Consider the following 24,503-nt stretch of genomic DNA (forward strand, 5'->3'; position numbering starts at 1 on the left):
TCCTGTAACACTGTGAGTTGTGGAACGATAGGCTCGCACCACATCAACTATCATTTTCTGCACACAACAATGATTGGCAAGAGCTAACTGTACTGTCCCTTTGATTAATCTGTTGATTCTTTCTACAATTCCATTACCTTGAGGATAATACAGGGATGTTCTGGAATGTTTCATCCCACAATTCTTTAAAAAAAGAACACGTCTCATTTGAAGTTAACTGACTACCATTGTCAGTAATCAGAACCGTGGGAATACCTTCCTCCATAAAAATTTCCTCCAAAACCTTTATGGTCGTGTTTGTGGTCACACCACGCACAAATCTAACCACCAGCCATCTTGAATGCACATCCACTACAACTACTGCAAAACGCATCTGAAGTGGAAGTTCTGACAATGGACCAATTAAATCTAAACAAATAGTGTGCCATGGCTTCCCAAGATCTTCAATGTGTCCTTCCACCTTGCCCACTCCAACTTTCAGCCTCTTTTCACTCTCCTTGCACAGTCTACACTGTTCCACCCAACACTTAACTTGACCATCTAAACCAGGCCACCAAAAAAACTCTTTCAACCTCCTGCTCGTCATCCCTTGACCCAAATGGCCCTCATGTGCTAGTGAAAATAATTTGAATCTTAACCCAACAGGTGGAACAAAACGTTCCCCTCACATCAATACACTGTCCCCACAACAAGACAATTCGTCCAACTCACCAAGAAACAGTCTTACCGACAATGGAATAGAACTCTCTCTTCTAGCCCCCAAAGATACTAGTCTGAAAACATACCCAAGACAATCATCCGCAGCCATCTCACTCTTCCATTCCTCCTGCGTAAACGTACCTAAACCCCACTCAACCACATCACAAATGGAGGCCACAGCATCATCAGTATCACTACTCCTTACCGATTGAGCATCAACCTTTTCCCAGTCAAGAGACAATCTGGACAGGCAATCAGCCTGGATATTTTTCCAACCTTGGACATACTCAACGCAATACAAATACTCCTGTAACCTCGCAGAAAGTCTGGCCAACCTCGCTGACCCCTTCCCCGCACCACCAGCAGACAATATCCTTATCAAAAGCTTGTGATCACTCCTCAAAGTGAACTCCACTCCCCACAAATATGTTCTGAAATATTCTGTACCCCAGACAGCAGCTAAGGCCTCGCGTTCTATTACTGAATAATTGCGTTCTGTCTGGGTCAAAGTTGGAGATGCAAATGCAGCCGTTTTCTCCTGACTCCCATGCATTTGTGATAACACAGCTCCTAAACCAGTACTGCTGGCATCTACCGTCAAAATAGAACGCAGATCAATGTCAAAAGCAGATAGAATACCTGCGTCACAAATTTCATTTTTGATTTTGTCAAAGCAACTCGTTTGCTCACTGGTCCAACAAAATTTACTTCCTTTCCTCAACAATTTCCGTAAATCTTCAGTCTTACTTGCAAATGTATTCACGAATTTGGAGTAGTATTCCACAAGTCCCAGAAAAGACCTTAATTGATCTTTATCAGCTGGTGCCGGTGCCAACCTTATGGCCTCTAATAGACTCCTTTTTGGTTTGATACTCCCTTTAGAGATAGAGTACCCTAAGTAATCAATTTCCTCCACCAGAAAAGTGCATTTCTCTCTATTTAAACTTAAGCCTGCCTCACCAATGATCTTAAGAACTTTTCTGAGTGTGATATTATGCTCATCAACCGTTTCATCCATAACAAGTATATCATCCTGAAAAAATAATACATCTTTTACATCCCCAAAAATCTTAGCCATCATACAGTGAAACATACTCTTAGTGGATGCCAGACCAAAAGGCATACGGGTAAATTGGAAGGTGCCTTCCAGAGTGACAAACGCCGTAATGTGCTTGGATTCAGGATGAAGTCTAATCTGATGATAAGCATTTCTCAAATCTAATTTAGAGAAAAACCTACCATTCTTAACCGCTGTTAACAACTCATTAATATTAGGCAGGGGGTAAGTATCCACCACAATATTCTGATTTACAGACCTCAAGTCCACACATAGTCTCACCTTCCCATCCGATTTACGTGTAATGACAACCGGAGAAATCAATGGCGAAACCTCAATAGGTTCAATAGTACCCTCTGCCAACATGTTGCTGATTACTTTTTTGACTTCATCCCTCACCACAAACTTTGTGTTGACTTGGGTGGGCATAATATCTCAACATTATTTTATGCACATAGCCCTTCAGGCATCCTAATGTTTTTTTAAAAACATCCTTGGCTCCCTCCAAAATGTCCTCCAATTGTATATTTTCTATCAACAAAACCTGATTGGATGCTCTTGGACTAATGACAATGTGGAGATCGAACTGATGCATCCATCCCAAGATAGGTGGACCCTCAACCGCCACATAGATTTTCCTAAGAACTTTCCTTTTACCAAATTGAATTTCTTTCAACATGTAACCAAGCAATTGAATTTCTACCCCTTGATACCCACCCGGGGATATGTCTTTAGGTAACAATTTCTCATACTTCCAATGGCATCTAAAAAGGCTCTCAGGGATTATGGTGTACAATGAACCCGAGTCCACCATGAGATTTACTTCAATCTTTCCAATAGAGAAAAGAGCCGAAGGCCTAGAGCATCTACGTTCACTCTCATACTCTCTCATGGTCAAATCACTTTCAGCTACAAGTATCCTGTCTTCACAAGTAGATTCATAGCATTCTTCCACAATGTTTATACTCGATTTAGGCTCTTTAGCGAATCTACTACTCTCCCTGCACACACGAGCATAATGTCCCCTACCGCCACACTTGTGACACTCCTTATTAACGGCAAAACATTTCCTGGAGTCCCCAGAATGATAAGTACTCCCACAACGAGAGCACTCTTTCCCCTTGCCCTTGGTATACACCCCTTTCTTTGGTACACCTCCAGTTTCCTGTTGAGACCCTGTAGAGTCACTTGACAAAGCCATAACATCCACAGTTTTCTCTTTCCCTTCTAATTCTTTTATACAGCGTCCTGATTCCTCAATCACTTTTGCCAGGTCAATTGCTTCTTGTAACGTGGGATCCTTTGCCGCCCATAGCCTCGCCTGAATTTTCTTATTGCGGCACTGAACAATGAGTTGATCCCGTATTAGTTCATCTGTCATGGTTCCAAACCTGCACTTGACAGACAACTCTCTCAACCTTGACACAAAATCATCTATAGACTCATGGTGATCCTGGAGTTGAGTATAAAATTTATATCTAGTTAGTACAAGATTAGTCTCCTTGGCGAACCTGTTCTCCAACCTTTTAATGGCTTCTCTAAATACGTCATCCATAGGCTGAACATTGTGTCCCATGGAAGGAGGTAGGTATTTTAAGGATTCGTTGACCTTCACACCCCAAAGTACTCAAAAGAATAGCTTTTTTTCTTTGTGGCGAAAAACCTTATCCATCCAAAGCAACAATGTAATTATCAAGCATTTCTATCCAATCTTCCTGAGGAAGAGATGGTGTACCTGGAAGTGGTAAAAATAATGGTGGTGGGGAAATATTGGTCTGAGTAGCCATTGCAACTATAAGCTGCCAAACAATAAAAGTGAAACTTGAATACCTCTCAATAAGTACTAAAATAGAATGTTCAGATAATCAGTACAGAAGTCGAAACAAAACCTTAAAAATTTATAGGCACGCCACAACACTACACACTTTGGGCACAGAAGCATCGGAACTTCAAATCTGTTGGTGCATCACTTCCTTCTCTCCTCAAGATGCTCTCTGTGCACCACTTCCTCCTTCCCTCAAGAGAATACACACTCTGAGGGTGTCAGCTCCTCCCCAAAGTCTCGTGCATCCAATAAAAGCGCTCTGACGTAAGCCACCTCCTTCTCACCTCTGAGCTTAGAGAGAGAGAAGGCAGCCCTGAACGACTGCCGAAAACGATGCCGCTAACTAAGACTGGTTAATGCTTCCGGGGTCCTCCTCTCCGCAAGGAGAGTGCGCCGGTCGACGCCGGCAATGAAACTGCGAGCCGGCCACTCATCAATGCCGGCAGTTCGGATCGGTGCCGGTGGCCAAGACCGGCCGACGTTTGGCGCTACTCTCGTTAGTCGGGGAGAGTACGCTCATCCTCCTCTGCCCCAAGAAGAGTGCACTCACACAAATGAGATGGGGGCAAGAGATCAGTCGACAACAGCCTGAGCCAGACTGGTAACAGGGTCCGTTCAGAGCCGAACAGTGCACCGGGCTGACCTAGGTCGCGTCGCTACGTTCCTGGGTCATCGTCGCCAAAATTGTGGTGAGTAACAAACAGATGTCCTTCGCAGAATGAGCTTCAGATGCGAGTTTATTCAGCAAAGCGACCTAGCGTCCAGCCACACTGGAGAGGAAGCGGTAACTGACATCTCCAGAATGCCCAGACACCTACATTCTTAAGAACGTAACTAAAACACAACACAAACACAAAAATAAAGCATTAATTCACTAAATATTGTTTGGAATTTGGGAAACGTCTCATAACTCTAGCGAACACAAGCAGCTGCCCGACAATGTTCAATTTTTCTTGTGGAACTGCCTGTATCGCAGCCTCTTTGACAATGATATTCAAGATCTGTCTGTGAATAATTGACAACTGGTTTGGCATTTTAGGACTAGAGCTTGACATCTTCAGTGTCTTTAAAACTGACTTTCAAGGCAGCATTTATAATAGTTGAGCAAATAGCACAGTTTGTACTGTCATACATCCTATCCGACCTGCATCTCTTAGTCTGTGGGTTCTGAATTCATTTGTGCTATAATGGCAATGCTTTAATACTCAGGACTCCTCTCTCCCATGTATATACCCTGCAGTATTTCGCAGGAACAAGTCATGTTTCAGTTTTTGACTGTTCTCCATAGAACATGAGATCCTGTTTGCCCAGAAGATCTGAGTTTCACTGCTTGCTGCCATCTCCAGAGGTCGACGAAAGCATTATTTCAAGAGAGAGGCTGCCTTTTAGTTCTCTTATCGTGTTTCCTTCACTATGTGACTACTGTGTCTTATAAGTGATCACATTTGGTCACGACATCCAACTCAAGTAAAGGCCTTCTGCATTCTTATTTAGTTACCTGTGAATCATTTTTTGCTGCTTCTTCTACATTCGGAGGCACACAGCCAGCATAAGCTTTGGGGGCTATAAAGCAAAAAGTCTAGTTTGTGTTGCTTTTTCGCTCCCTACATACTTATGGTGAACCTATTCTGGGCTTTATCTTTGTGGATTATTAATAAGTGCGATACCTAGCTTCAGAGAATGTTGGTACTGCAGCAGTTGACATTTATATATCACCACATTCCATGAATTTCATTTTTCTGAAGGTAATGTAAAACTGGAAAATTATGTGCATTATCAGCCATTTTTTAACCAATGGGACCATTGTCTTTGGAGATGGAATTACCAAGTCCCATGGACAGTCCATATATAAAATCGTTGAGGTAAAATAGAGCCCTGCTTGATGCCTTCTTTAGACTTGCATTCTTCAAGATAGAGCATGCTTGATACCATATTCAATATTCCAGTGTTATTAAACAGCTCACAGCCTGACATCTTATTTTAGAAATACAAATGTTTTAACATATTGCAAAGACACTACTGCTCAGTCAAAAAGAAAGCGTGTATTTTTCAGTCACACTCAATGATCACAATTCATATATCATTTTAAGTTTACTCAACTAATTTAAAATTTGCTACGAAGTTTAACGTTCAGCAACAGTTACTACGAATCTGTCATACGATTTATAAAATATATATATATTTTCTCAGATAACCAATTCATTGATTCTGAAGCAATGTAAGTAGACCACTCCAAACTAGACAGTGAGTAATCCAAAATCAACAAGGCAGTGATTCTATGATTTTCTCTACACAGTATTGTTTAGGGGCCATTGTCGCCCAGTTTGCCAAGAATCCTTATTTTCTTCAGTGTCATTGATCAGGTTTGATTTTCAGGAATGCTAATTTGTTATGAAACACTAGAAGGCTGTATTAAATATTGCAATCCAGATAATATTTGTGAGCTCTGCAGTAAAAACAATGATCCTCATTGCAAGTTCATGGCTAAATTCCAAACCCTGTACAGACTGGACTTGGCATAGGGCAGAGAATTGCCAGCTGTTCAACTTTATTGTACAATTAATTAAAAACTTTACAAAACATTTCTCGTTAAAACCAATTCACCATAATCAGTTTTAAAAATAGAACATAAAGTATTTTTACTAACATAAAATGAGCTATCGGACCCCATGAGAGATGAATTAGGGCCATGGAGTTCATCAGTATACATCAAAACAGTTGGGGATGGTGGTTAGTGCATTGAAATTGCCGCTAGGCTCAGATGGAGGGAGATTAAAGTCTGACTGACAAGGCAAAGTATCTATATTGGTCAAGCACTTAGCATTACCAGAAAATGTTTGTTAGTCAATTCAGGATGGACACATATTGACACCAGAATACACTGACAGGTGGGTCATAGCATTCTGCAGAGCGTTTATTCTTTGCCTTGAGAATGAGTATGATTTGACAAAAGGACGGGTGCAGCAACAAGAGTGCCCCTGGGGGTTTCAGGCGTTGGTTGCGGTCTCATCATAATATTCATTCTTAGGCCAATGTGAGTAGAAAGTGCAGTGTGCAAAGAGATTGGGGAAACAGAGTATCCAGAAAGTGCTTTAAATTATTTTAATAGCAGCTATACACTGGCCTGAGCACTAGTGTTGGCTTATAGCTTTTTGATGTAATGTACGCTAGGTTCAAGCTGCGTATTGCAGCAACAGCTGTGTAGTGTCCATGAAAGACTTCCGATGTTTGATGCCAGATGTATCATGCTGTAAGCAGGTTTAGGGCCCTGACTCGGAGGTATCGGTAGTGCAAACCGGTCCCAATTTTGTTGCTGCCCCCGAAAGAATTTGATTGTTTTAACATTTAAAGTGGTATTCTCTGGATTCAAGCAGGCAGCCTTGTAGTGTCCATGCAAGACTTCAGATGTTTGATGGCAGCTGTATCATGCTGTAAGCAGGTTTAAGGCTGTGGCTCTGAAGCATTGGTGGTACAAACGGGCCCCAGTTGTGTTGCTGTGGCCTGGCAGAATTTGGGTGTTTTAATATTTAAGGTGGTGTTCTATGGATTCAGGCACTCAATTATAGCCTGACTGCAGTTGCAAACTCCCAAGCAAACAAGGTCGCTATGGAGCAACTTTCTTCTCAGCTAAAGCAGCGTAGGGAAGATGGAAAGAATGTGAATGACCGTTTCCGCGCCCAAGCCGCAAAGGCGGCACGTTGCACTTTGAGTTGCCGAGATCCACCATGGAGGGTTGACGGCTCCACATGTCCCATTCCTCCAGTCTCAGAGCTACAAATGTGGCTTTGAGTCGGAGCGGATGGGTGCAAATAATAATACATTTCTGCTGGATCCAAGGGGCATAAAGTTAATCTTTGCCCAGGCTTGCTTAGCGTTGTCAAGTCATCCAGCCTTGAAAGCTTTTTCACTGTGGTCGCTGCAGGTTTCTTAAATGCGGATTGTGGAAGATGATTTTCCCAGGCTTCTGTTAGCAAAAGATATTTTAACTTGGCTTGAATATGGCACTTAAGCATCTCACCAACGTAGGCCGTTCATGGAGTGATAGAATTACCATTTGCTTTATAATTATCACAGTCACAGTTTTCCCCAGGTAGGTTCCAGCAGGTCAAACCTACCTAAATGTATTGCTCAAAAAGACCTGTAAAAATGCAACACATGGGGATTTCAGTGTGATAAATACTAAGTCTGCATGATATGTCTCATTTAAAAGTTGAAAACTAGGTGCAGGTGTTGTTTACCATATATGCTAAATACCTTATCCTTGGTTAGTGGGATTTAAACAAGTAATGTAAATGTCCCATCCTATTCCATCGAAATTGTAACGAGACTAAGGGCCTGATTACAACTTTGGAGGAGGTGTTAATCCGTCCCAAAAGTGACGGTAAAGTGACGGATTTACCACCAGCCGTATTACGAGTCCATTATATCCTATGGAACTAGTAATACGGCTGGTGGTATATCCGTCACATTTGGGACGGATTAACACCTCCTCCAAAGTTGTAATCAGGCCCTTAGTATTTTCTAAGCAGCTATTCTAGTGGAGTCTTCTTTATAGCTAATTAGATTGTGCTTTTCTCCCAGATAATTTTTGTTTTACAGATACAGTGGCTGCAGTTGCGAGTTTAGTTACTCCAGCAACTAAAATATTCTTAACAGAATGTCTTATCAAAATGTCCAGCAAACACACTGAAAGCTCACCTTTCTTCCGAATTTCAGAAATATGTAGATATCCTCTGATCTGAGTGAAAAACGACTATTTACCCCTTCACTAAACAAACCGTGTCTTTCTTCAGAACTTTTACAGAAACAAAGTTCTGAAGAACAATATGAATCCCACCCGTCATCTACTTTGCAATACACATTTTAAGACCTGTTGTAGGGTAGGTGTACACTGGTAGCACAGGCAGTGTCTTCTGGAATCCTCAGGCCTTCCAGCGGTGATCCATCAGTCATATGAGCGAGAATCTCAAAATGGGCACGAAAAAGCCAGGCATATGAATCCTTTCGATGTCGCCACCCACTACTCTGTGTGCCATACACTTTAAGGTCCACATCTTCTGATACAGCAATCCACATTTGACCTGCAGACTGCAACCTAACTTTGTAAATCCTAACACAGTGACCACGTCAAAGAATACGTGGGAAGAAACAAGAAGTTAGTCAACATCATTTTGGAGCCATGCTGGTCGCATTTATGGTATGTTTTCCTAGACATCATTGCTATAAGACTTATGCCTCTTTTACCTTACACTCATCCCCCAAATACTCCATTCTTCTTAACGTTGAACCATTCTGTTGAACATCCACACGTCTCTGTAACTCATGATCTAACACACCAAATATAACACACGTTTTGCCACAGCTGACCCACTCAGTTGCCCTCCTCCTTGTTTTGTGGGGTCTTGTCACAAGCCATGTTTGTACAATGCTTGCTTTTTTCCCTCAAGCTCTGGAGTCTTCAAGCACTTTTATACTTTCTGTGAATTATATTTAACCTTCCTAACTGATTGTGTTACCTGAGAAACACATTGTGACCCGCCTGTAATAGTGCATGGTGTAAACCTACAAGTTCACTCTAACTCTATCAGAGAATCAATTTCCAGACCTCCAGTAGTCACCATAAGCTCATGTTACCATGGCTCCATATAATTCACCCTCTCATTAATTATATTTGCCTGGGAAATTACATTGTATTGTCAGCAAAACAAAAAGAGATGGGTCTGTGATAATGTGCGGTGTGTTCTTTTACATTCTCATGCCATATTTTTGTAGAGCACCCATCCATTAAACTCGTGTTAGTCACCGCAAGCTGAGGGCAATCCTTAGCTGTGTTATTCATCCTATAATCTAAGGCATGTTCCTGGGGTCAGTCTAATGGGTTGTGATTATGTTCTACCATCATTCCCCTCTAGAATCCTCTTTTATCTTTTGACTTAATCTGGACCTAGTTGGTCCTGATTAATGCTTTACTAGCTCCTTTCTCTATAAACTCCTTTACGCACTCATCCTCCACTACCCTCAAATCCTGAGGGAATCCACTAGAACACAATTCTTCTTAAAATGGAGATGTTTACATACATGTGAAGTGCCAACATTTGTCAAAGACCCCAGTGTCAACTGGGGATAATCGAGGCTTGCAAACTGAATACATTTCCTGACTTTTTCCTTTATCTGGCTGTGTAGTGCCTGCCATCAGCATGGCATGTTTAACTGATCCTTGTTCAGCAAAGGTGCTCAGCATGAGTTGCCGACATATTTTTTTTCCCAAATACCTAGGAGGCACAACCTGCGAACCCCACAACAGTCCTTAGCCAAGCGCCTTGCTTACATTTAAAAAATTCAAAGCCACCCTCTCAGCGCAGTTTCTGTTGATCATCTCTTACTCACTTTATTAAAAAATATGTCCGGGTGCCATAGTGTTCAGTGGCTTGTCCCCATTCATCTGCAGCGCCTGTGATCTGACTGTATGCACCTGAAACATGGTCAGTGTCTTTATTCCATAGCCCAGGCAGTTACTACTCCACATACCTAATAACCATAACATAATTATGCATGTTGCTGTTCGAGAACCCTTGCATGTGAAAACATACACCAATGGCCGTAAATGATGTTTCCATCTAAGAATCACTCCTGTTCTAGATTGGGTTCCCTTATCAGATGGAAAACGGGCTGCACATTGTGTGCTACTGGAAACAGGTTGCTTCAGGAGACTGCTTGAGCTCCCAAAGCTTCTCATCAAATGCCCTGGTGAATTTGGACATATCCCCTTTCAATTTCGGTTCTACTAAAGTAAACACTTTAATGCCCACTTTGTTTCGTGCACAAACTTTATAAACCAGACTGTCTCTTAACAGAGCAAGAGTTCACTCAGGTACCCGTAGCTTTGCATAAAAAAAGTCCTCAAGCAGCCATTCACACTATTTCAGTGAAAAAGTTACGTGTTGTGAGTCACCATCCAGCTCTTCCATCTCTACCAGTAAGTTTAAATGTTCAACCTGCTACATCAGTTGTGATGTCACTTATTTTCTCCACAGTCTGAACACTTCCTTCCCTTTGAAGACTGCGGGAAATGGTTTCTTCTGAGTCACTTTCTGAACAAAACTTAATGTACAGTACAGCTGGAACTGCTAGAAATATGTCCATATGTACCAAATCGGACATATTTGCATTATTTCCCCTTCAAACACTGTTAGAAGTTTCTCCCATAGACAGTGGCCTCCGCCGCTCGTTTCAGAACAGAAATCACTGGATACACCGCAACTCTGCTCCGTCATTTAATGTGATTGACACAACCGGCCGTATCAATGACGCCCTCTTAAATGCTTCACTTTCTTGATCAGGGTTGAAGATGTTCTCGGGGAAGCCATTAGCACACAAGATTAATATATCAGAGTCGCTAGAACCAACCTGAACCAAATGAAAACACCACAATAACAAACTAAAATCAAGATCCAAGCGAAGTAGGCAAAATAACAATGCATGTTCCAACCAAGATATCCAGGGAGTCCAGAGAGCACAACTATTCTAGATATCCAGGTCAGAATAAAGGTGCTCGCCGCCTCCCACTGCCCACTTTGTGCCTGGGTCTGGCAGGCAAGTATGATCCATTAAATACTTTTCTTTCGTTTAACTAATGTTATTCAAAACCAGAAGATTGAGGGTTTTGCCCAGGTTGTCACATATAATTACAAACAGCAAATACCGTATCTTACCTCATTACTGAACAGGCTATAAAGGGAGTGCAGAATTATTAGGCAAGTTGTATTTTTGAGGATTAATTTTATTATTGAACAACAACCATGTTCTCAATGAACCCAAAAAACTCATTAATATCAAAGCTGAATATTTTTGGAAGTAGTTTTTAGTTTGTTTTTAGTTTTAGCTATGTTAGGGGGATTCTGTGTGTGCAGGTGACTATTACTGTGCATAATTATTAGGCAACTTAACAAAAAAAAAATATATACCCATTTCAATTATTTAATATTACCAGTGAAACCAATATAACATCTCAACATTCACAAATATACATTTCTGACATTCAAAAACAAAACAAAAACAAATCAGTGACCAATATAGCCACCTTTCTTTGCAAGGACACTCAAAAGCCTGCCATCCATGGATTCTGTCAGTGTTTTGATCTGTTCACCATCAACAATGCGTGCAGCAGCAACCACAGCCTCCCAGACACTGTTCAGAGAGGTGTACTGTTTTCCCTCCTTGTAAATCTCACATTTGATGATGGACCACAGGTTCTCAATGGGGTTCAGATCAGGTGAACAAGGAGGCCATGTCATTAGATTTCCTTCTTTTATACCCTTTCTTGCCAGCCACGCTGTGGAGTACTTGGACGCGTGTGATGGAGCATTGCCCTGCATGAAAATCATGTTTTTCTTGAAGGATGCAGACTTCTTCCTGTACCACTGCTTGAAGAAGGTGTCTTCCAGGAACTGGCAGTAGGACTGGGAGTTGAGCTTGACTCCATCCTCAACCCGAAAAGGCCCCACAAGCTCATCTTTGATGATACCAGCCCAAACCAGTACTCCACCTCCACCTTGCTGGCGTCTGAGTCGGACTGGAGCTCTCTGCCCTTTACCAATCCAGCCACGGGCCCATCCGTCTGGCCCATCAAGACTCACTCTCATTTCATCAGTCCATAAAACCTTAGAAAAATCAGTCTTGAGATATTTCTTGACCCAGTCTTGACGTTTCAGCTTGTGTGTCTTGTTCAGTGGTGGTCGTCTTTCAGCCTTTCTTACCTTGGCCATGTCTCTGAGTATTGCACACCTTGTGCTTTTGGGCACTCCAGTGATGTTGCAGCTCTGAAATATGGCCAAACTGGTGGCAAGTGGCATTGTGGCAGCTGCACGCTTGACTTTTCTCAGTTCATGGGCAGTTATTTTGCGCCTTGGTTTTTCCACACGCTTCTTGCGACCCTGTTGACTATTTTGAATGAAACGCTTGATTGTTCGATGATCACGCTTCAGAAGCTTTGCAATTTTAAGAGTGCTGCATCCCTCTGCAAGATATCTCACTATTTTTGACTTTTCTGAGCCTGTCAAGTCCTTCTTTTGACCCATTTTGCCAAAGGAAAGGAAGTTGCCTAATAATTATGCACACCTGATATAGGGTGTTGATGTCATTAGACCACACCCCTTCTCATTACAGAGATGCACATCACCTAATATGCTTAATTGGTAGTAGGCTTTCGAGCCTATACAGCTTGGAGTAAGACAACATGCATAAAGAGGATGATGTGGTCAAAATACTCATTTGCCTAATAATTCTGCACTCCCTGTAGTATGGTACCTCAATTTAGCTAAAAGAAGAGGAACACTCCTCTCCCGCTACCCTGAGGTATATATTATATTGGACCAAATGCTGTCATAACACTAAAACGATCTTTCACCATAATCAAGTTCTAGCCTCTGCTAAGGGCCTTTTATTTTTAACAGTTTGCAATCAAAATAGCCACAGTGTGTTTCAGGCCGCGAAAAGACTGTTTTTGCCTTCAGGAAAAGATGGTGCTTGCCAGAAAATTATAACCATGCATCTTCTCCCATGGATGCAAAATTGCTCTTTATGACCAACAGATCTTGTGACCTCTATTGTGTGATGTGGCACACATAATTTAATTGCACACTTCAAAAAATCCAAAAATGTGCATTGCTCCTCAGGCCTGCTTCCATAAAAACTGGTCCCCGAATTAAGATAGTTTGATTTAAAAAAAAAAGACTGATTCCTGCTTCCTTGAATTTCCAAACTGTGTGAAAGCTCTCCCCCCCCCCCCCCCATCACTACTCAGAAGCCCTTTTGTGGGGAGTCAGGAGGCTTATGATTAAAATAACACCTCACTCAGGAAACATTGCTTAACACCCTTTATCTGTTCATCCTATTTGAGTACCAGCACCACCAAGAAAGTGGCTGTTAGGGGCCCTCACAGTGTCCTCCAAATACTTCAACATGGATTTGAAGAGTGGAACTGGCAACAATCTTGAATACTTGTCAACGATTTGTCTTGGATTCTGTTCCTTGCAGTACATTTTCAACGGTGGTCAGTCTCTTCCCTAGAGCCTCTGCTACAGCTTCTGTACTAGCCACGAACACTTGGAATCTTCCAGAGACTCTTCAGTAGCAAATACTCTGTTCTCTCTACCCTACCACTAGTTGCCTTAGTCCCCTCAGCATATCCCTGTTTGTTTATTACCCTCCTGAGTGTAACACTTGCACTTTAACAGCAAAGCACTATTGCAGGTGGTAAGGAGTAATCTGTGCTCTCAGAGTTACACCAGCAGTCCAACCCTTAGGTGGGACACTAAATGGATAATACCACATGTGATTGCCAGTGGGTGCCAGCGGTGAAGTAACACACACAGGGCTAGAAAAATCATAAAAATTTTATTAGACCTGCAGGTCGGGTAACTTAAATAATCTACTCGACCTAACTGTAATGTACTTGACCCGTTAACGCGTCTCAAATTGTGTGATCCTAGGCAAATAGTTTACAGAGTCACCTTTTTCTTAATTCTCACATATGATTGCACCTTCAAATATGTGAGCTCAGCATTTCTGCTGTACAAAAAAAACTCTTTTGTTTGATTAAGTAGACTAGTTTGCTGCATGCATCATAAGAATCTAGCCCACATACCCATGAGGTCTAGCCTACATAACCTAGGACTTTTTTGAGTTTACTAACAACATTGACATCAGGGCAGGAATATTTCTCAGTTTGTGTAAACACTCAATTTTAATTAATATATTACTAAATCATGATGTGGTAACATATTGTCATCTACACACAGTAACTTTCCAAGAAATATCCAAAATCCTCTCCACTAACTTGCAGCTTTACTGATAAAACTATAGTGTATTACCAATCGATGAAAATTGGGTTTCAGAAAACATATCCTTTGCACATTAAAATGTAAAGTATTCTGATTTGTTTTCATCCTATTAAAATATTTTTTCATCTCACAGAAATATAAAGAAGGGCTTTCACAACTACTGAAATATATTTTGAAATGTTTGCTCAGTTGACTTAGTCATTTAAATGTTGTGTGTTAGAAAAAAACGGACACTCTATCTCCTTTTATTTTACTTTCTAAGCAGCAGGTCACACAGTTCACCCTACAAAGTCCTGGAACTCTGCAGTCAGAAGGACAATTAAGTGTAAGAAAAACTGACTTTTGACCTCTGTCTGTGAACACAGAGCAAATGTGACAAAAGAAAAGATTTAAAGGCATCTTTCATTGCCCCTCCACTTTTCAACTGAACAGAACACCTGTTCAGTGTCAAATCGCCAGAACAGATGAGTAGGAGTAAGCTGGACCTAATCAAATAAGACCCGCCAACGCGAGTGGTCGAGTGAATTTTTCGAGCCCTGATACATCCTGACGGCAAGTATAGTGGATGAGGAGTTGATTAGACTGAAGGAATACGAAGCACTGTAGTCCACTTGAAAAAATGAATGTTACTTAACACTCCACTTCTCATTATTTATTAAAAAATAAATATAAGACTAGTAATGCTCAACATACTTTAAGGTGTTCCCCTTTTCTATAGGGGCTAGAGTCAGGGAATATGTTTGTCCCCCACCACCATGTGACGTGCCTTTAACTCAGTCATAGGTGACTGGTCATATGAACCCCCAGATACATTGTTGCAACTAATTGTAGATTTCCCACTTATTATTTAATTGTGGTTTTTCAAGTTATAAGTAAACACCAAAAAACAAAGCATCATTTGAAGTAAGTGAGCTTTTTTCATCAACAAATCTTATTCATCAAGTTGCAGTAACTGCCCGTGCGTTAGCAGATACATCAGTAGAGTCTGGATCAATAAGGGGACTTAATTTAAGCCTTTTATTGTCAAGCCCTTATTTACAATTAACAATGCCTTCTCAGAGAGAATCCGATGCTTATTGGTGAAGAAATCCTATCTACATTAAGATGTGATTTTCCAGACACTGGGCCATATCACTGGAGTTTCTGGATAAGGAAATTATATTTCTATGCATCACAATTCACTTTTGAATAAAGACTCCAAAATGCATGGCACATTTCGTTTTTACACATTGCTCTTTGTATACTGTAAAACAACATTCTTCTGTGTTGCCACAGTAGCTATACAAACATGCAGGATTTCCATTTCCGTGAGTTTTCCACAAGATCAGTCCCTATACCGATGTTAGATATCAGATTAAGTCATTTCACTATTTTTACTATAGTGAAGGTGTGCCTTTGTAAACTGAAATTAATAAGGGTTTAATTAAATGTACAGGTTGAAATTCTCAACTAAGATCAAAACAGATGACTGAGATTTAGGAGCAAAACTGCACCCCGAAATTAAGACACCAAAAATGCATCTTATTCACTTCTCCCATGGGTTACTAAATTGTAGACGGTGTCAAATCTCAGTTTCATGAGACAATGTGTCCCTGCCTTAAGGCACCTCCCTAATAATCAAATTAGCAGAGTAAACAATTTAAACACTAATAGACCCCGCTGAATAACGGAATTCTAGAATCTAGATCAGTAAAAAGATAAAGCATTTTATTACAAAATTCAGAATAGATGATACAGAATAAATGCCATGAAGGCTTTCAGACGCAGAGTTTTACAGAGTATGTAAAAATCAGAAATTATTCTATGTCCCAAATGAGCAGCAAAATCAGTAAATAAATGGGCAGCATCCCTGGTAAAGGAAGGCTCCAAAATCTGGCTCATTCCCAAAATCAAGTTTTTTTTTATACACACTTCTTGCATAGAATATGAGCAGAAGTATATCTGTTGCAAATCAGAACACAAGAAAATTGAACGTCAATACCTTAACACATAACAAATGCAGTAGATGTGTTTACCTTTAAAATACTTCATTCACTCTTTTCTAATACCAGCCTTTTCTTGTCTGTAGTGTTCGAACTGAAACTTATTGTAAAACGGTGATCCAATATCTGCTGAAGCTTTTGTTATACCTTACTGGAGAATAATATGTCCTTTTTGAGTTAGTCATTTCAATTGTCATACCCACCACAACTTTAAAGAACTTCCTTAAAAAACATCTTTTACATTTGTATAACTAAACATTTAATGTGTGTGACAGCTGTATTATACGTTGGGATTCCCACCCCTTGCTACTGGTCTTGCCCAAGCTGCATGTGCCATGTAAGGTGTATTGGGGTAAGGGGGGTCAGTGGCGACCTTGTGAAATAATGAAATATCCAGGGATGGAGAATTGCATTTCCACCACCTGCTAAGGTGGGTTCACTGGTGAGTTTTTCTGAGGTTGCTTATTTTTGGATTGACGATATAGGGCTTCATTACAAGTTTGATGGTCTCTTGACTGCCAAACTCACAGTGGCGTACAGACCGCCACCAAATGCGGCAGTCCAAATGGCACATTATGACCGCAGCGGTTGTGCCATGGTCGGACCACCAGGATTAGTCGTCATGGCGGTCCTAATCCGCCAGGGCAACGCTACAAGCAGTGCTACCCTGGGGATTACGATTTTGTTCTCTGCCAGTGATTTCATGGCGGTTTTACCGCCATGAAAAGGCTGGCGGAGAACGGGTGAAGGGGGCCCCAGGAGAGGGGGCCTGCACTGGCAATGCACTTGTCATAGGCAGTGCAGGGGCCCCACTGGCCAGCACAGTCGCAGTGTTCAGACAGTGAACATTGCTAGGGTGCTGGTGCACCCTGCATCCTACAGTTTTGCCACAGACTCGATTATGTGCCAGAGACAATGCTGTAGGGTGCTTCCTGTCAGCCCGCTGGGCATAAACTCAGGTTTCCACTCACCAACCAAGTGGGAAGCTCATAATGGGCCTGTCGGGGAGGCAGCCACTATGGCAGCAACCTCCCCCTCGGAAGTTCAGCGGACGGCCAAGACCGTCCACCAAACTCATAATAAGACCCATAATATTGGTCTGTGCAGTGGTACTAAAGTGTTATTGAAGATTTCCATCTCTGAATTTTAAGAGCAGAAAAACAAGAAGTGTGTCTTTGGCAATGAGATTCCTGAGCACGTTCGTGGTAGTTCAGAATTATCTCCTGGAAATGGGGGTGGTAGAGGCAGCTGATGTGCAAGGAGCAAGAGAAAAGAGTGGTTGTAGAGGATGGAGGAATGGTCAAGGGAGAGGTCGGTTTCCGATGGGTAAAAGTTAGAAATGGTGACAGTAGAATAACGTCAATAATGCTCCTGAGGGGAGTGGGGGTCTTCGACAGCAGAGGAATAGATCTGCCTGGCTTTAAAGTATGCAGCCACTTTATAGAGTTTTGGTGCTGTCTGTTATGAAATGTGAACTGTTAAAAACTTTGAAGTGCGAATTTAAGAGTACATTGCTGCATTTTTTCCCATTTTTATTTAATAAACTGCCTTTGTTTTTTGTTGTCTGCAGGGCAGAGGAACCGTGAAAAGACAGGCGAGAGTAATTGCTGTGTAATCCTGTAAACACTGTGCAGTGTGTCTGCTAAGTGTGATGTAATATAGTCTCGTCTTTCATGCTGCTGGATTAGAAGAGCCCCTCCATTGCTTCAGAGACGCACCGGACGACAGCCTGTCTGTGACGCCATGAACCGGAAATATCACACGTCATTCTCTAGTCTAAACCCAGGGCGAGGTAAAAGGATGCTTCTCGTTCTGCCTTGCTTCCTTTTGTTTTGCTTGTGGTGAATAATCTCGTAGTACACCAGTTATTGATGGACTGCAGTCAGTGTCTCCGTGGGAACAAGGAAACCTTCCACAGCAGAGGTCGTCGGGCGGCAACAGGCATCTTCAGTAACCAGAATTAACCAGTCCAGGCTTTCTAGGTGCAATTTTCACTAAACTAATTGGTTAACACCGCGGTTCTCGCCAACAGAGGTCTGTACAAGACGGCTATGAATTATATATGATGTGTTATTCTACACTGGAGTGCAGAACTATTCCGTAATTAAAAGGAGCTCATTAGCAGTCATCTGAAAGAAAAAGTACAAAGCGAAGGGAATATCCTACCTACTTCAGCCGTGCTGGCCATCCCTGCATAAAAGGCTAAATAAACCGAGAATGACAATGCGATATCTCTTCCCTCGGATGAACAGAAGACGAAATGTGCCTGCCGTTTAAGAGCACTCTGCAGAGGGGGGCTGTCGAATCTGAATTTCTTTATCCCATTTCTGGGGCACTCCTCCTTCCGCCATCAGTCGGGGTGCATGTTCATAGCACAAACCTGCGGAGAGTGCTTTTCCAAGCCTTAATATGGGAGGGGTAATTTCCTGTAGCTCTCGGGCTTTTATTATTGTGCTTATATATTAGATGACCTCCTTTACTTATCAAGGTTCTGTATTTGAACTTAATATCAAGAATTGGTGTTTTTCCGTACTTCCTCTTCTCATCTGTACCCTTGTATCCCATGTCATGCTTTTTTAAACGGACTTCTGTGGTTCTCCTTCGGTTTCTTTATGTAACCTGCATTTGTATTAGTGCTTGCAATTGCATTAAAACCAGAAACTGATTTTTTTTTTTAAAAACAAAATGGCGCGAATAAGTAAACAACCACCCCATCCTTTTTTTTTTACACGTAATTTGAAAAATATGCTCAAGAAATTTGCACAGCACTAAAGCATGACATAGTTTCATCTAAACCTGTAAAAATATTAAACTTTTTATATTTTTTCCACCAGGGAGGCACCCTCCCTGGTTGAAATTACAGATGTGTAGAATATATTTAATAAAATCCTATGAAATGCATAACTATAGTTCTTAAAATAGACTGGCCTATAGCATAATAGAATTATCTTCCATATTAAAAGCTGTAACCTTTTAAATAAATTCAAAGTTCTAGGCTGACTTTGTGTTCTGTAAACTTAATAGAAATTGTCCACAACCCTGACAAATGTGTTATGTATGGTCAGCAGCATATATAATTGTAATCAGGCTATTTTATTCACTGGTATTGCTTTGACAAGATGCTTTATATGCAGTAAGTCTTACAGATATATTGTTCATCCTTGTTGGAATTAAATTTGTATAGAACAAAGTTTTAAAACCAATTGTAAATAGCACTAAACATTTTCTTTCTGCAACCTGTACTGATTCTTCTGTAAACTAAATAAAAGAATATTGGTAGTGCACTTTGTCAGCCTTGTGATGCTTGTAACTGGGGTAATATTGACAAGTTCATTGAAGTATAAAATTAAATTTCTTGCAGTTTTCTTTCTGGGAGCTAAAAGACAGCTCTTGATCAATGTTGATGGATAAAATAAATCTTTTTTATTTCTTTTGATTGCTCCAGGCCAACAAAACGTAATGTTTCATTCAACGGTCGGTCAGACGTTGCAGTGTACAAAAAAGTTACCTGCTTGCACTGGAAGGCATGGTATTGCATTAGTTACAGCTGGAGTTAACACTACCAGACGATGCATGTTCGCAAACCAAAATTCAATTGGTTAAGACACCGGCTGTTGCATCTCTGTAAAGTTGTCATCTGTAACGACATCCCAATATGGAGAACTCAGCATTTCCCTTTTTCAGCATAGGTGGTCGTACCAAGTCACCTTATGCACTTTCTTCTAAAGTTACCATATAGGTACAACTATGCTAATGTGGCACTTTCGTCTAGCATGAATTAAACTATTTTCTCTGGCATCCCTGCCATACAAATTGGACAGATTGTACCTAAAGCTGGGGCGGCTCCTCCGCTAGGGCAGAGGAGCATCGCCTCCCCGCCAGCAGCAGGAGCGGTTTTGCTTTTCACTAATGACTGAGCTGACAAAAATCTCCGGAATGCACTTCTCAGTTCAAAGAAGACATTTATTATTATTTCATCATAAGGTTCCTAAATGGAGATTAGCATGTTGAAAGCACATGTTTAAAAATAGTCACAGCAATGAAAGGAAAACATACCAAAATGATTCTCCACTGCATTGTACACAGCAAATATATGTATTTATATTATTCTGCAAAGCAAATAATGAAGTAAAAATTCATCACCGTAGGGCCTGCCAAGCTCTTCATCTTTCTCATGCCAGCAAGACGATGACCCCATTCGACTGCGAGAAAGAGATCTCCACCCTCACGGGACAGATATTAGGCTTTCGACGTCTAAAATCCTGACTGAGGCCACTCATCCTCACTGTCGCACTGGGTCTTTTTATATTTTAAAGAACCGGAGAAGGGGCTTTATGGAAAAAACCCTCCCATCACGAAGAAATATAAAAAAATGCTGGCCAGTTTAGGTAAGCTTTGAAAGAAACATGTTGAGAACTGGCCAAAATCCCAAGGCGTTCCCCCCAAAGTCAAACTGTTCCCTGCTGTCCGAGTACATCCTTATCAGTCAAAGCCCTTGGTGAGAAAAAGCACGAACACAAGCACAGTTTACAATTTGGAAAAGTACGATCAGTTTTTAACATGGCAGTGTCTAATGCTACGTTAAAATCAATAGGCAGCTAATCTGAATACAAAATGTAGTCTGCAACTGGTGAACACTAGACAGCTAATCCAGGTGCAAAGTGGTGCAACACAAAGTCAGTGGTCAAAAACACATATTTCACTACAGGAACTGCAAAACTTTTATAGAAACAACATAATAAACTTAGTTTATTATGTTGTTTCTATAAAAGTGGGCAGGGCCAGGGGCATGACGTGGACAAGAGGGGGAGTGCACAGCACTCCCCCTCACTGAGCATGTATGTCTAACCGGCCAAACATACATGCGCAGTGTGCTCTCTCCAGTCCAGCAACACAGTTGCCGGGCTGGAGAGAGCCTGGACAGGCTCCCAGTCTGCCTGGGAGCGCCCTGGCTGGGCGCTCCCAGCCAATCCTGATCCTGCTTTGAGCAGTACCAGGATTGGCCTCAGGGCAGGCTGGGGGCCTGTGCCTGCAGCCTAAGGAGACGGAGCAGAGCGGGTGGTGTGAGAAAAGAAGGTACATTTTATTTTATTTTATTTTTTGGGGGGGTTCCCCCCACCCTCCCCACCACACGCTGCCCCTTTTACCTCCCGCGAGCCGCAGCTGAACTAAAGCTAGTCAGGCCCACAGTTATGTTACTTACATCATCCTTTGTCCAACGTTATTTTGATCCTTCTCAGACCACAACCCAAAGTAGGTTTATACTTTGTTTATCCAGTATTGGATCTTTCATAAAGTCACATGCTTGAATCATCCTCGTCGTCGAAGGGGGGAGTCCCACGGTATACTAAAAAAGCAGTAGGTAAAAATTTCTATAGGCTATAATGCTAGCAAAATCACACATATAGCCTATCCATGTCCTTTTGTAAAAAAAAGAACCAAACATGACTTATGACCAATCAGGCTCCAGCACCCTCTAGAACATGGATACTCAAAGTACGGCCCGTGGGCCTCATGCGGCCCCTCTGACCTTTACATGCGGCCCCTTTGGCAACAGGAACACTGGCAGCTGTTTGCTCGATTCTGCACTAACAACAAAAATATTAAATACACACACAATCATTTATTTCAAACTTAATTGGTGTTAAAGAAAGGAAGTAACTAGGGACTCCTGCACTTAACTTTAGAAACTTCTTCATTTTTAAAGACATCTTGCAGCACAAGTGTAAAACTAAGACAGTCTCTTTAAAATTAAAGTGTATTTAGTTAACATGCAGAACCTTTTTGCCTTAGTACAATTTATTTTATCAGTGCACTGAGATGTATTCCTTTAAAAGTGACAGGTTTCAAACATACATTTGGAAACATAAATTTTGAAACATTAACTATTTCCCTTATCCTGAGAACACAACCAATAGTAAATTGAAGAGGCCAGTCACTTGGTATGTGCACTTTATGGGTGGCCTGGGTTTCTATCATACATTAACAACTTTATAGTTTATTAAATCAAACATAGAAGCAGGTTTTGTGTAGCGCAAACCATGAATCATGTATTTCAAGGTCATCTTAAATGTGATAATGCAGAAAAAGGAGTGAAGTGAGACTAAACAATTGCCTAGGATCACACAGTTTGGAAAAGTGGGTAAGCCGGGATTCATTCCAGGTTTTCTGGTTTTCCATTGTTTATTTCAGCCACTAGATGTAAATCATTTGCTTCTCCTATACCTTTACCTTGCCCCCAATTCCCCCAGCCACCCCACTTGACCGCCACAGCCCTGGCATCAATGCGGCCCCCAGGCGCCTCACAGACCAAACTTTTTGGCCCCTGGGAAAATGTTTGCGAGTACCCATGCTCTAGAATATTCCCCAAAGAGGCTCATTCCCTCAGATTTTCTAGCACTCGAGTGAAGAGTATGTAATGGAAAAGAATTGTGAGCCTCAAAGGGGAGGAGGGTGGGTCGCATGTGAATTTATGAAAGATACCAATACTGGATAACTGTAGTTACAAGTAAGTAACTTGTTTTCTTATCCAGTATTAGATCTTTCATAAATTCACATGCTTGAATCTGAATAGCCAGCAGTACTTCTAATAACCGTTATGCCCACAGTGGATGGTGGGTGCGAGCATTTCAATCTTTCTAATTATATATATATACACATATATATATATATATATGTATATACAAATTTCGACATATATACATTAATATATAACAAGCAATTATTATTGTCCCCCAAAAAGGATTTTTGGTTGTGTACTGTGATGGGAATGTCTCTCCTAGCTGAGTATAGCAAGAGACTAGGGGCTTATTTAGAATTTGTTGTATTGGATACTCCGTCACAAACTTGGTGACTATCTTGTCTGACATATTAAAAGTGTCATAGGCTATAATGCACTTGTAATGTGGTGCTGGGATATCTGGCAGCTTTATTACAAAACATCCCATAGGCCAAACTCTAGATAAGACCCCAAGTAATTTCTCACTCCTAGGTGCACAGTGGGTGGTAATGCATATTGCTGTGTGTCGGTTTGTTCTGCTCTCAATTGGTTGGGTCTGGAGTATTTCTCTTTTCGTCCTTCTCTTTTTTTTGTGGGCCTCATCAAGGACCACTTGGTGGTATGTCAGTACTCTTGTGACAGTAGACGTGTTCCACAGAAGCCTCTGTGCATGGTCCCTCTCGTTAGATTCTTTTTGCTTCCATTGAGTCTGGCAACAGAAGCTGAATGTCCAGGAATGTCGAGGAATATTAGGTAGAAAAGGAATAAAGAAAATAAGCATTGAGGACAAAGGATAAAAAAAGAGGTTTACTGAAAAAAGTAGGTGTGTCACATGGATGAACAACTTTGCAGTCGGCGAATGGTAGCCGGGGCTGGAATTGAGAGAAACGGAGAACACGCCCTTTAAATTCTGTCCCAGGTGCCACCACAAATTTGCACAAAAAGAAAATCACAAGGTCTGCAACCTCTGCATGCTGAGGTATCTTGGAACTGAAGGCTATGGCGCATGCACAGAGTTTCAGCCAAAGACATTTAGAAAAACAGAGGAGAGCACATTAATCGATAATGCAGTCAATGAGAAAACATCTTTCTTGAGGGTCCTTGGTTTGTCAAGCAACGATCATGAGACCATTGAGGACACATGGGTGGCACAAGAAGGGTCTGACATGAAGTAGAACGTTACAGGAACAGAACAGATGCTGAAGCCGCCATTGGAGAGAGACCAGAAGTGGTGTGTTCGGGTAACACCACAAATACATAGTGGGCCTGAGCCAAAGCATTCAGACCCAAGGACCCCAAAGGCACTATTAAAACTAAAACACTCAATAAGGGAAGGGAATTAGAAGCCAGGAAAGCCCCACTAGGTCAACACAAGGACACCATGTAAGTATGTCCCTTGAAAGCATCTTCACTGATGCTGAGAAGCGATTGGGACAAAGGGAGGGGGAAAGATTGCAAATAGGACATACTGCTCCAGAAGTGAAAAGCAGTGTCTGTCCTCAATGCTAAATGAAGAGCGCTCGAGATCGAATGAGAAATAAGAGGTGCCTCTAAGCTGAGATCGCAGCAATCCTCCGTACAAAGGACTTTAAATCTCAAA

General features: G+C 41.5%; 1 protein-coding gene across 1 annotated transcript in view; it reads left to right on the plus strand.

The window, feature by feature from the left end:
• Positions 1-19,688, plus strand: part of UBL3 (ubiquitin like 3) — a 306,602-nt gene extending 286,914 nt beyond the window's left edge. The window contains exon 5 of the mRNA XM_069202196.1: positions 17,975-19,688. Coding sequence (XP_069058297.1) covers positions 17,975-18,027 — 53 coding nt within the window. The 3' untranslated portion in view covers positions 18,028-19,688. The remainder of the gene's footprint in view (positions 1-17,974) is intronic.
• Positions 19,689-24,503: the final 4,815 nt, after the last annotated feature.

Source organism: Pleurodeles waltl, chromosome 8, assembly GCF_031143425.1.
Source record: "Pleurodeles waltl isolate 20211129_DDA chromosome 8, aPleWal1.hap1.20221129, whole genome shotgun sequence".
Classification (NCBI taxonomy): domain Eukaryota; kingdom Metazoa; phylum Chordata; class Amphibia; order Caudata; family Salamandridae; genus Pleurodeles; species Pleurodeles waltl.